This window comes from Chrysochloris asiatica, unplaced genomic scaffold (genome assembly GCF_000296735.1).
Source record: "Chrysochloris asiatica unplaced genomic scaffold, ChrAsi1.0 scaffold00016, whole genome shotgun sequence".
Classification (NCBI taxonomy): Eukaryota; Metazoa; Chordata; class Mammalia; order Afrosoricida; family Chrysochloridae; genus Chrysochloris; species Chrysochloris asiatica.
In genome coordinates this window covers 2531516-2545472 of record NW_006408534.1, presented here as the reverse complement: position 1 = coordinate 2545472, position 13957 = coordinate 2531516, and the positions used below count along the sequence as shown (strand labels likewise).

General features: G+C 40.6%; 1 protein-coding gene across 1 annotated transcript in view; it reads left to right on the top strand.

The window, feature by feature from the left end:
- The window catches only part of RASGRP3 (RAS guanyl releasing protein 3 (calcium and DAG-regulated)), a 63878-nt gene extending 53998 nt beyond the window's left edge, over positions 1 to 9880 (top strand). The window contains exons 13-16 of the mRNA XM_006835149.1: positions 1567 to 1603; positions 4542 to 4667; positions 5002 to 5366; positions 9405 to 9880. Coding sequence (XP_006835212.1) covers positions 1567 to 1603; positions 4542 to 4667; positions 5002 to 5366; positions 9405 to 9413 — 537 coding nt within the window. The 3' untranslated portion in view covers positions 9414 to 9880. The remainder of the gene's footprint in view (positions 1 to 1566; positions 1604 to 4541; positions 4668 to 5001; positions 5367 to 9404) is intronic.
- The last annotated feature ends 4077 nt before the right edge of the window (positions 9881 to 13957 follow it).

Below are 13957 nucleotides of genomic sequence, written 5' to 3'. Positions count from 1 at the left end.
ATGCTGGGTAAGATGGAGGGTCAGAGAAAAAGAGGAAGACCCCTAACGAGATGGATTGGCCAGGTGGCATCATTGATGGACTCAAGTGTGGCAGTGGTAGTGAGGTTGGCCCAGGATCGGACATTGTTTCATTCTGCTGTGCATGGGTCACTATGAGTCGGTTCCGACTTGATGGCACCTGACAACAACAACAACAACGCTACCAGAGCTCCTCCTTATTCACAGAATTTAGTCTGTTGGAAAGCAAAGACAACACCACCAGGATGGTGCCCCCAAACCACCTGGGCAAGCACTCCCTTATTGAACTGTTCCACCCAGTTGCCATCAAGTTGATCCTGACTCATAGCAACCTCATGTGCATCAAAGCAGAAGTGTGCTCCCCGCCCCCTCTACTTAGGTGCCTCTGGGTAAGTTCAAACCCTCAACCGTTAAGCCTAGTGTAACTGTTTGCACCATCCTTGTATCTCTCTTGAGGCAGTCTTCACTTCCTATTTGTTAACCACATGGAAGTCACTAACATCTTGGTGGACAGAGTTTAAGTCATTTCTACGTTTCCTATAGCCTTCGCACAGGCCAAACATCAAGCAAATGTAGAGAAGGCATACATGAGTTAATATTAGATCTTTACCTGTTTTATATTCTTTTTAGGTACAAATGCTACGCAGAAAATATTCTAGCAAAATCCAAATGCCTTATTGTGAAGAGCACTTGTAGATTGCTTTATTTCTTGTAGAGGAGTCAAGAGTTGCTTGTTGTTGTTAAGTGCTGTTGAGTTGGGTCTGACTCCTAACAACCCTATCTTGAATTTCCAAGGAGCAGTTGGTGGGTTTGAGCCACTGACTTTATGGTTACATGTCAAGTACATATCTACAGCGAAGGCAGAAAAATAAATGACCTGAAGCCTGATGCATGACACAACATGAATGAACCTTGAAAGTGTTATGCTGAGTGACAGTCGCAAAAGGACAAATACCATATGATCTCACTTACATGAAATCAGCAAAGATATAGAAATCGAAGCTTATTGGTGGTTTTAAGAGATGGGAAGAAGGGGAGAAGAGAAAGTTTTTGCTTAGGGGACCTTGAGTTGATGTTAATAATGGTGGGATGATTGAAAAAAGAATGAGGAGAATGGTTTCGCAATTTGAAGAATGTTATCAATGTCACCGAATTGTACTTGTAAAAATGGTTGAGATGGCATATGTTTTACTATGTAAATTTTCACCACATAGTGGAGAGGCAGAGGAGCTTCCAAAAACCAAGTGTTTCCAACTGAAATGCTGCTGAGGATGTATCATGCCAAAGTTCAGACATGCACTCATTTTAGTGTCTCATCCCAGCTCCTGTTTGGCTCCTAGAAAGAAAAGGGAAGCAAAACTCATGTTATCACCACAGCTGGAGTGGGATGGGAGGGTGTTCTATCTGACAGGAAGGGTGTTAAGAGCAGCTACATCCTGTTTGTGTTGGACTAGTCAGTGAGCTTCCCAGGACTTCCTTTTTGTGGCCTTGTTTTTCCTTCCAGATTTCTCTTCAGCTTCCCTGACATTCCTTTGTCTTCTGTTACAGCTCTGGGGCATAATCAAGCAAGGATATAAATGCAAAGGTAAATAAATACTAGTTGGTTGAAATTTTTAATTTTGGAGTAGAAAACAAATTTGTCCAATGAAACCACAAAACTCCTGGCATCAGCGTGAGCTTGGGTCTTGTGGGCCACTGGTACCTGAAGAGTTATGATAGCCTGAGAAAGGACTTTCTAGAGTTGTAGAGAGCTCTGATTTGAATTTGATAGCTTGTTCCTGGATGATAGTAAACCACTCTTATCAACCCTCATAAATCTAGTCCTCATCTTTACACATTTTCAGCATTAAGTTTGTTATTCAAAAGTGGGACAGACTTAACTCAAATATTTGTAGTTAAGAACTTTTTTCCTTCAGAGGAAAAAACATACTCTCATATCTGCCAAAGGTATCCATTTCCTCCCACTCTTATAGAGCTACGTTGTTTACATTTTCTTTTCTATAAACCTGTATAGATGATATGAGAAGAGAAAGCTTACAGTTTAATTTTGTTCCTTTTGATTAATTCATGCATCTCCTGCATTTAATTGAAATCCATAAACTGAATAACTATATATTTGACAAACTGAATATGCATGCATATCCAAATACATTAGGAAGTGTGATGCTCTCTGTATATAACTATTTATGTGATTATCCATTGTTAAGTGCTGTCAAGTCAGTTCAAACTCATAGTGAACCTATTTAGGGTTTCCAAGGAATGGTTGGTGGGCTTGAACCACCAGCTTTGTGGCTAGCGGTTCAGTACTTATCCTACAGTGCCACACTCCGGCTCCTATTACATATATCCTTTGCTGCTTGAAAATGAACATCCAATTTAGACCAAGACGACTGATGATCAGAGGCCCTACCAATATGTAACAACTTTTTGTAGTGTTTAAGTAGTGGTGGAGTTCTGGTGGCCCATAGGATAAGCACTGAACCGAAAAGTGGGTTTGAATCGGAAGGTCAGCTGTTCAAACCTACCAGCCACTTCTCAAAAACCCTACACAGGGTTGCTATGAGTTGGAACCAACTCAACAGCATTTAACAGCAAACAACAAGGAACCCTGATAATGTAGTGGATGGATTACAAGATGGACTGCTAATCAAAAGGACAACAGTTTGAATCTTCCAGTTGCTCTATTGGAGACAGATGAGACTTTCTGCTCCTGTTAGGATTCACAGCTGTGGAATTCCTATTCAGGGTCTCTATAAGTCAGAACCGACTTGGTGGCACACCACCAAGTAGTGTCTGGATATTTTATGTTGACTGCTTACACTGATTTTTAAGAATCTAGTAAGATTCTTGAAAAATATAGTAAGGCTACAAAAGAAACATCTCAGTCACAGAATGCCTTCAGAATAGTGTTGTTCCCCAGTAAGGCCTTTTTAAAAGCAAAGATATCTTCTAGAATTTGGCCCTCATTTTGCATGAACAGAGAGCACCTGGAACCTTGTTGGGCACCACCATTTAGAACTTAGAAACCAATCAACTCATTGCTATCCGAATAGATTCCGACTCACAGTAACCTTGCAAAGGGTTTCTGAGGTTGTAAATCTTTAAGGAAGCAGAAAGCCTCATCTTTCTCCCCTGGAGTGACTAGCAGTCCAGTGCTTATCCTACAGCACCACCAGGGTTCCTTAGGGCATATCAGTACCTACCCTTTAGTGCCTCTGAGCATCAGTTGTCTTGGTCTAACTTGGAATTTCATTTTCAAGCAACAAAAAGATAGTACCTTATTGCACAATGGTGAGTCCATTTTCTTCTGGTTTCTGCGCCCCCCAGGTCCTAACACAGGCATCCTGGTGTGGTGCTTTAGGATGCACACTGGTCTGCTAGCCACAAAGTCAGCAGTTCAAACCCACCAGCTGTTACTCAGAAGTCCTAGACAGGCTTGCGAGGAGCCAGAACTGACTCGATGGCACTTAACCACAACAAATGCCCTAATACACACATCCATACAGACACATACACTGAGAGTGTGTATAAAGTTCAAGATTAAACCCTTGAAATATCTTTTTATAAATAATATTTTCTCTTAATGGCCCACAGAGCCAAAAACATTCACTAAAATAGACTAAACATCATTGCTATTGGCTGTTTTCATGTTGTTACAAGACCATTTGAAACAAGATCATTTTGGGGAAAATTGATTAGTGGGAATCATTTAAAAGGTCTTCTTTGATAGTAAAATATCTGTTCAGTGATTCTAAGTGACGTGTGAGGCCTTCATCACATAAAATAATTACGTGGCTACTTTCCAAAGTGGACAGGTTCTGTCTACCCTAAATAGTGAAGGTATTTTACTTTCTTAACTAAAATTCCCTCATGGGAATTTTCACAGTATCTGCAGCATATCCTATCAAAGTCAAATATGGAACATATTTATTGAGGTTTTTGCTTCTATAAAAACAAAGGATGCAGAAGATGCAATGACTTGCTCTGGAAAGGTTTTGGGATGTGAAGAGTACAAAGTCCAGGCAAGTACTAATGGAGGAGCAGTGCCCGAGTTTGTACCCGAGGCAGCAGTTTGTACACATAGAGGAGAAGTGGAGCTCTTATTCTAACTTAGGAACCTCTCTGCAGGGACTCCATGTTGTCCTGGGGAAGAGGCACCCAAACCCATGGCTATCAAGTTGATAGCCCTACATAATTTCAGTTTTGTTTTGAGTGAAGACAACTTACCAAGTGTAGATCTTACTTGCTTGCTCTATAAATGAATTGTGTAGAGGAAAAAGCTGAGCAAATACTAGGGAACTTTACAAGCCTTAGGGACACAAGAGAGTGCCAAGGGCCTTTTACCAGCCCCTAGCCTTGATGACATACAACAACAACTGACATTCCATTCTTGCTTGAGCTGGACTCTGAGGTTAACATGGAAACCAAGGGTCTCAAAACTCTGGTGGCATCCTGAAAGTCTAATCAGTACTCGACACACATGGTTCCCACTAGTCATCTGTAATATCTTTGGACACTTTTAGACTGTGGAGTCAATTGTCACAAACAGTGCAAAGATCTTCTGGTTCTGGCCTGCAGAAGGTTTGCCCGTGTGCCTTCCCTGGGCAGTGGTCAAGGGTCACTGCCTGGAAGTCCCTCGATGCCTCCAGGTAATGTCTTCTACTTTTTTTCCTGCCGTGGTTTCTCTCAACTCACCTTCTCACACCTGGTTAGTTACTTGAATTCTGGATCTAAGCCCTTTCTCAGTTATTGTAAACACCAAAATGAGCAGCAGTGGTTAATCATACCTCCCCCACACTCCCTGGCTTTTCTCTGTTTTCAGGGTCAAGCAACATGAAACTCATCTGCAGCTAATTTAGTTCTGTTCAAGTCTAATCCTCTAGGACTCTGCATGTCACAGCCCCTCTGTTTGTACTAACTTTCATAGTAGTTTGCTGTCAAATTGTCATATGTCAAAGACTCACCTTCTTCTTCCATTTCCAGTGCAGGATGAGGTGTTTGAGTTCCCTGGGGTTGCTGCTGGACACCAGGACCTGGACAGCAGAGCTATCACACTGGTTACAGGCTCTTCTCGCAAGATTTCTGTGCGGCTACAGCGGGCCACCACCAGTCAGGCCACCCAGACTGAGCCCGTGTGGTCAGAGGCTGGCTGGGGGGAGTCAGGGTCTCATACATTCCCCAAAATGAAATCCAAGTTCCATGACAAAGCAGCAAAGGACAAAGGCTTTGCCAAGTGGGAAAACGAGAAGCCCCGGGTACAGGCTGGCATAGATGTTGTGGACCGGGGTACTGACTTTGAACTTGACCAGGATGAAGTAGACATGAGTGAGGTCAGACAGGATGGTGAGGTGAGTGCTGGATCAACCACAATAAACTCAGAAAAGGGAATCTGAAGGTGTTGACATAACAATTATTGCGGGTCCCCAGGAGTAGTTTTCAAAGCAGTATAGTTGGGGATCAAGACATACATAGCGCTTTAAGTCTGTTGTTTCCTGGGCTAGTTTCGTGACTTGACCCTGAGCAAATGGTTTAATTTCTTTGAACGTTGGCTGATGGAAAATTGAACTGGATGATTTCTAAAACTTAGGTTGTGATGTCTATGCCCTGCAATGATGTCCCAGCAGCCCATGACTATTACATGTAACCAACATACCAGTCTGCAGTGCAGATCATTTTCGTTTTCTAAGATAGAATTAGGACCCAAACTCATAGGAGGCTGTGGAAGCAAAAGACATGCATAGATAGGAGAGAATTAGAAAACTTTGCCCTCTTTTTAAAAAAGAGACCTTTGAGATCATGAGGAATGAGGTAGTGAGAATCACAATAGATATACAGGGGACTTTGAGATTCTGCAAGCCAGACTTTGCCTTCATACAACAATTGCGCCCAAATCATCCAAGGGAAACTGGGAAGCATATGGTGTCAGGACAAGCTGAAAATATAAATTGATTCAGGATGGAGTTGAATAAATTTGTTAGTCAGGATTCCCCAGTGTGTTAAGAAAAAGGATTTGAGGAAATTGATGTCCTTTCCCTAACCTTAAAAGCTAAGGTCATGGAGGGCAGCTATTGCCTTCCTATGGAGCCATTATCATGTACAGAATACTCGGTTAGGCAAAGATCCTGTTGGGTCCAGTAGGTCTTCTGGATTCTTATAGGTGGCCAGTCCTTCACGTTCTACTTTTTTGGAGAGCTAAACAGTCTCCATAGTTTCCCATGGTGAAAAACAATGCTAGTGATCTTTAACCAATCCTTCAACTTCTACTGGCCTACCACGATTCAAGCTGAGGATATAAAGGTGGATAAAAAACAGGGACTATCCTAAGGCCAAGGAACCCTGGTAGCATAGTGGGTTCCAAGTTGGGCTGCAAACCATAAGGTAAGCAGAAAGATGACGCTTTCTGCACTCAAAGATATATAGCCTCAGAAACTCTGTATAGAGTCACCATGAGTAAGAACAAATTTCATGGTACACCACCATCGCTACCATCCTAGGGCCACACAGTCTTTAAGGATTTCAGGAGGTTCATGAAAGAACATTAAATTATTGTGAAATTATACATGGGCAGATATTTATTTCAGCGGTGGGAGGGTCCATAGCATTAAACAGATTCTCAAGGGGTCTGCAAATAAAAGAAATAAATAAAGGAAGTATCACTGGGCTCTGGTAGTGTTGTTGTTGTTGTTAAGTGCCTTCGAGTCGGTTTCGACCCATAGCGACCCTGTACAGGGTTTCCGAGGGTGTAAATCCTTTACGGGAGTAGAAAGCCTCATCTTTCTCCCGCGGAGCAGCTGGTAGTTTCCAACTGCTGACCTTAAGGTTCGCAGCCCGATTCGTAACCACTACGCTACCAGAGCTCGTGGTTACGAATCGGGCTGCTAACCTCAAGGTCGGCAGTTCGGCAGCTGTTCCGTGGGAGAAAGATGAGGCTTTCTGCTCCCGTAAATATTTGCAGCCTCGGAAACCCTGTTCAGGGTCATGATGAGTCGGAACCAACTCCACAGTACTTAAAAACAACAACAACAACAACAACAACAACAACAATCATTGGGCAAGGTTTTTGGAATGATGCCTTATCTTACGCTAGTCACTAGTCACTCCGATTATCACCCCTACCTGCCAAGGTTGCTTTGTGATCAGTATGTCTCTCACTGAAATCTCAGGAAAGATCTCCTGCAGAGGTTCTTCAGGATGGTTCCTACCTCAGGAACATCTGTGGATTCATAAGAGTCCCTGCCTTTGTTTAATATATTATGAAACGAGCCATGAGCTCACAGGTCTTTTACTTTTACTGGCCTAGCACTGTTCAAGTTGTTTAAACCATGCTCTTGGGTGAAGACAGAGTCATAACCTGTTAGGTGAGGGCAGTCACTGTATGCTAAGATTTCCTGGTCAATCATCCCTTTAAGGAAACAGAAACAAAGATCTGGTTTTTAAATTTAATTTGGCTCTCTGGAAACTGGACCATCATTTTCAGATGCTCTCTTGCCCTTTGAATGTTCTCATCTCATAAATCCTTGGGCTGAGTCACTGAACACTACTAGTATTTAAGTCCACTGGTGCTAATGCCGGAGGACAGTGTGGTGGTGGTGGTGGTGGTGGTTATGTGCCATGGAGTCGGTTCCGACTCATAGTGACCCTGTACAGGGTTTCCGAGGCTGGAAATCTTTACGGGAGCAGAAAGCCTCATCTTTCTCCTGCGGAACAGCTGGTAGTTTTGAATTGCTGACCTTAAGGTTCACAGCCTGATTCATAACCACTACGCGACCAGAGCTCCTTGGAGGACAGTGTGCGCTTGTATAAAATGCATAGTGTATCGTCTCACTACCATTCAAATCAGTAACAAATGAAAACACATCTGTCCTTGCTTAAGGAAAAGGCATGAAGGAAAAAATATGACAAAATTATGCTAAACAGTTGAATATATGGACAAAAAAAACTTAAATACAAGATTTTTCTGCTAGGCAAGACCAATGAACAGCTTCAGGAGAAATTATCTTCTACACATTTATTATTTGCAATCAAATGATTTTTATAAGCACTGGAATGCTAACCAAAAGATTGGCAGTTCAAACTCACAAGCTGCCCTGCAGGAGAAAGATGAGGCTTTCTGCTCCTGTAGAGATTTACAGCCTCAGACACTCTATACAGGGTCTCTATAAGTTGGTAATGGGTTTTGGGGGATCATTAAATGTGAAGAAAAGACAGATTGACTAACTTTTTGACAGTAAAAGTATGTTTATATTCTTTATAATGCTTTTGTTGTTGTTTTTAATTCCCTTCTGTTAAATAAAATTTAATAAACTAGTATTTATGAAAAAGTGATTGGGCAATGCTGGGCTCATTAAGGTAAAAAAAAAAAAAATATATATATATATATATATATGCAGGAGAAAGACCAGGCTTTCTACTCCTGTAAAGATTTACACCCTCGGAAACCCTGTACAGGGTCGCTATGGGTTGGAACCGACTCAACGGCACTTAACAACAACAACATATATATATATATATATCCTGTATAGGGTTTCCAGGGAGCGTCTGGTGGGTTTGAACCACAACCTTGCAGTTAGCAATCTAGTACTTATCCTACAATGCCACACTACAAAGTATATTTTTACTTGCGCTGTAGGATAGGTGCAGGAACGAAAGGTGGGTTTGAACAAGAAGTTCATTTTGTGTGTGTGTGTGTGTGTGTACACAGATACATTTAAGTGTGTGTGTGTGTGTATACACACACACACACACACATATAAACATATACATACTCTGCTAGTGTAGTAGTTATGAGTTGGGCTGCCAACATCAAGGTCAGCAGTTTGAAACTACCAGCTGTTCCGCAGGAGAAAGATGAGGCTTTCTGCTCCCGTAAAGATTTACAGCCTCGGAAACCCTGTGCAGGGTCACTATGAGTCGGAGCCCACTCCATAGTACTTAACAACAACAACATATAGTGAGAGAGAGAGTCCTGGTGTGACGTTGTAGGATGAGCACTGGATTGTAAAGTCAGTTTGAACCTCTAGGTTGGCAGTTCAAACTGATGAGTCACTCCTCGGAAACCCTATACAGGGTCGTTACGAGTCAGAACCTACTCAACAGCACTTAACAACAGTATACATTTAAAAATAAAATGTCTGTGTTTTTATAGTAATTTACATTGTGAATTTCTCAGAAGGAAACCTTTAAATATGGAGCATTCTAAGGACCTAATGCTTTATGACGCATTCTTTTGGAAATTCTCTATTATTTGACTCCATGTATGGGAAGTCTTTTAGATTTCATGTGCTGGTTGGATGATAAAACCTTCAAATTCCCTTAAGTCCCGAGGAACACTGTTATTTCATTCAATGAGAATCGAGCCGTATAACAGCTTCAGATTTGTATTGCAGGATGGCTGATGTCATTCATCCAGAGAAACTGAAGGCAATGGTATATTGGCTTTTGGAAGGAGGAAGATGAGAAACTCTGAAGAACACTCCAACTCTCAGGAAGTTATATGGAAAAATCCCTAGATCTTTTCTGCCTTGTAACATCATGGGATCTCCCTGATTGGATTATGGGACAGCGGATTGCCCTAACCATGAACTATTTATTTCCTCCTTCCCTGTCCCTAGTTAGGTGTCAAGAGGACAATGTTAATATAGTCAGTAGTTTTCTCATGTATCTCTCCCTAGAGTCATTTATATACGGGTAAAACGAAAGCTTTCATGTGTGTATCTGGTAGTCATTTTCTAAACTCTGACTTTGCCTTTTTGTTGTTGTTGTTGTGAGTATATTATTTCCATATTTTTATAAACTTTCGATGTGGGCGTGGTGATGGAGGGAGTTGGTTAACAAGGATTTGAGTGCCCGGTGTTTTTGATTTAGAGGCCATTTTTGCCTGCTTTTTGGACGGACCAGGATTTAACATTTTCTTGAGGGACAAGGAAGCTCTTCAAATCCTGGAATGCAAATATTCTTCTCCTGACCATCTGTTGCAAGGTGAACCTGTTTACATTGTTCTTATCATATAGCTGCTTTTATGATGTATAACAAGTTATACATGTACATTACATGAGTCTTACCAATTCTGCACTACTAGGAAACGTTGGCATGGCCATGACAACCTTCCTAATTTCCCCATGGGAAATTAACAACACCTATTCCATCTGAATAAAGGAGCTCTGGTAGCGTAGTGGTTACGAATCGGGCTGCGAACCTTAAGGTCAGCAGTTCGAAACTACCAGCTGTTGCGCGGGAGAAAGATGAAGCATTCTGCTCCCGTAAAGATATACAGCCTCGGAAACCCTGTTCAGGGTCGCTATTGGTTGGAACCGACTCCATGGCCACATAACCAACCAACCAACCAACCAACTCCATCTGAATGGGGCCAGCCACTTTTCTTTCTTAATACTCCTGAAATACGAGCAACTGAGAAATTGTCAAGTTACTGAAGATAACATTTAGGAGAAAAACAAACCACGCAGTGAAACACAAAACAAGCACCTATTTTGAAAAACTGAAAATCATATTAATAATTACATTTGTTTTTTTAAAAAAAGAAAGCTTGTGGTCAAAAAAGAACTCTGTTCTCTTCCTAAGAATTTGCAATCCATGGTTAAACAGTGTTCATAGGAAGCAAATCAACTTAGATTAACTTTTCCATTTAAACTTTTAAAGTGTCAAAAATTTGAAGTACCTTCTAATCCAAAAGAACTAGAGGTGGTTGTGTCCCACACACTGAGAAGAGAGAAAACATGTTTCACGATATTCAGAAGTAGAGGTAGGAGTGAGCGAGAGACATGTGGCTGATCAGACTTCTATTTCATGGAGGTGAAATGGTGTTCATTTGGGGCCTAAAGTTTTTATGTTGTTGTTGCTAAGTGCCGTCGAGTCGATTCTGACCCATAACGAACCTGTATAGGGTTTCCAAGGGGCAGCTGGTGAGCTTGAACCACCGACCTTGCAGTTCAAATGACTTTGCAGTCTGACACATTAGCTCACTGTGCCATACCAGGACTTCAAAGTATTTATACTCAATGTAAAAAGGAATTTATTTCTATTTGGGTCATTCACTTCAGAAAATAAATGCCTTTCCTCTCTTTTCTCTCCACCTGTTCGCCAAGGACAATTCCTCTCAGCAAATGCTGAGCACCTGCCCTGGGCGTGTCTCGTGCTGATGCACAAAGATGGGAAAGGCCTGGGATCTGTTCTCAGAGGCAAACAGCCTTGTGGGCATTAAGGCAGAAAGGTTCTAGTGCTTAGTCATAGCAAACAGATTCAGAGAGTCAAAGTATTGCAAATTAAATGAAGTTATTAGCTGCGGGAGCGATGATTACACTGGATAATAAAACTCCGTTTGCAAGCACTTCAGAAGGTAAACAGCAATCTCCAAGTGTTGGTTGTATGTACATATGTCTTCCTACTTTTAAATGCAATGACATATATTTTAACAAAATTTAAAACAAAACCAAAGACTATGTTCAGAAAACTTTCTTGTGTTTTTAAGATTTTTGAAGAAAATTCAGAAAAACGCTTGTTAATAAATGTTGGATTGTTCTTTTTCGGAAGGAATTATTCCACTTGAAACTTAGTTTTTTTTTTTCAGTTTTATGTTTTCAGCCTTTTCATGCATGATAAAGAAACTAAATGAACTATTTAGACTTCAGTAAAAAACAGTTATCAGCAAAAAGAAAACAAAATATACATATATAGGTGTGTGTATATATATATGGATGTGTATGTATATATGTGTGCATACACTTAATTATTTTGCATACACTAATGCATACGTGTTGCATACATATATACATATACACACTAAGGAGCTCTGGTAGCATAGTGGCTATGAGTCAGGCTGCTGACCTGAAGGTCAGTAGTTAAAAACCACCAGTGGTTCCACAGGAGAAAGATGAGACTTTCTGCTCCCATAAAGATTTACAGCCTTGGAAACTCTATGCAGGGTCACTATTAGTTGAAACTGACTCCACAGCCCACCACCACCACCATACACGCACTATGTATATATTTGTTGTTGTTAGGTACTGTTTATTCAGTTCCAACTCATAATGACTCTATATATAACTGAATGAAATGCTGTTCTCCACCATCCTCACTATGGATGTGATGTTTGAACTTATTGTTGTAGCCACTGTGTCATTCCATGTCATTGAGGGTCCTTCTGTTTCTCACTGACTCTGTATTATATCAAGCAGGATGTCCTCCAGGGACTCACTCTTTCTGATAACATGCCCAAAGTGAGAACACATCTCTTCACTCTCTCTTCTAAGTAACATTCTGGATTTACTTCTTCTAACACAGATTCGTTTATGCTTCTAGAAGTCCATGATATATTCAATATTCTTGACCAACACCATAATTCAAAGGCATTGATTCTTTTGCCTTCCTTATTTGTTGTCCAGCTTTTATATGCATATGAAATGACTAAAAATACCATGGCATGAGTCCTGAAAGTAATACCTTTGCTTTCTAAGACTTTAAAGAGGTCTTTTGCAATGTGTGAGTGTATCACTGTGATTGTGCGGTGTTTAAGTGCTTGATTACTGAAAATATTGGTGGCTTCAACCCACCCATTGGCTCCACCCACCATTTGTTCTCCTATGGTGACTTGGGTGCTGTTGGAAGCTATGCCTCCAGTATTTTAAATACCAGCAAGGCACCCATAATGGACAGGTTTCAGCTAAACTGTCAGACTAGGACAGATTAGGAAGAAAGAGTGATGAACTACTTAATGTTTAGCTACTGAAAACCTTATGAATAGCAGTGGAACCTTGTCAGATACAGTGTCAGAATACGAGCCCCTCAGGTTAGAAGGCACTCAAAATACAACTGGGAAGAGCTGCTTCCTCAAAGTAGAGTTGACAGTGATGACATGAATGGAATGAATCTTTTGGGACCTTCATTTGTGAATAGGACACAACTCGAAATGAGGAGAAACAGCTGCAAACATTTATTAATAATTTGGTACTTAGGGATGAAGTATCAATAGCTGCAATTTACTTTCAAATGGTTCAGCTCCTGCGCCAGCTGTGGAAATCAGAGGGTTGAGGATTTACATTTCGGAATGTGCACCTTCATTCGGAGGATGTTGTCGCTGCATGGTTTTTGATATCTCAGCCAGCAAATTTTTCTCTTGCATGGTATCTTGTCTTTATGTCTCCTGCAGACTCCTGTGGTCAGGCTCCATTGCTTTTGTCCATCTAATGTGGGACCGGGGATTTCAGTCTCGCCTGGCTCCTCTGAAAAGGGAATTTTTAAAAACTGTATTCCCAGTGTTGCTTTTTTGATGGTTACCAGTAAGAGAACAAGTAATGATTTCTTTTCTCTCCCAGCTTGAAACAAAACAAAACAACAGAAAATAACCTTCAAACCTCCAGAAGAGTTTAAACAGGATATAGTGAATACCTACATACTCTTTATCTCGATTCAGCTATTGTTAATATTTTTCCACTTTTGCTTACTCTTTCTACATAAATACAGACTTTTTTTTTTTTTTTGCTGAACCATGTGAATGTAAATTACAGATATTGATACTTCATCCCTAAGTACTTCAGCACTAAAATTAAAGACATTCTCCGCTATAACTATAAAATCATTTATCACACTGAAATGACAATAAGTAGTTTAATATAGAGTCCCTTATTTAAATTCCCCAAATCGTCCCACAAATGTCTACTTTATGTATTTTTTTTGCCCAGAATCGAATCAACATTCATACATTGTATTTAGTTGTCATAGTCCATTATTCTTTTGATCCAGAAGAATAACTTTCTCTTCTTTCTTTTTACTGTTTTTCATGACCTTTTGTTTTTAGAGTACTCAGTACAGTTATGTTATTGAATGCTCCAAGTGATTCTTCCTTTATGATCCTATGTACAAACTGCAACTCATGTGGATTCTAAGCAGATGAGATTTCCAATATACTTTCTTTTTTTTTTTTTTT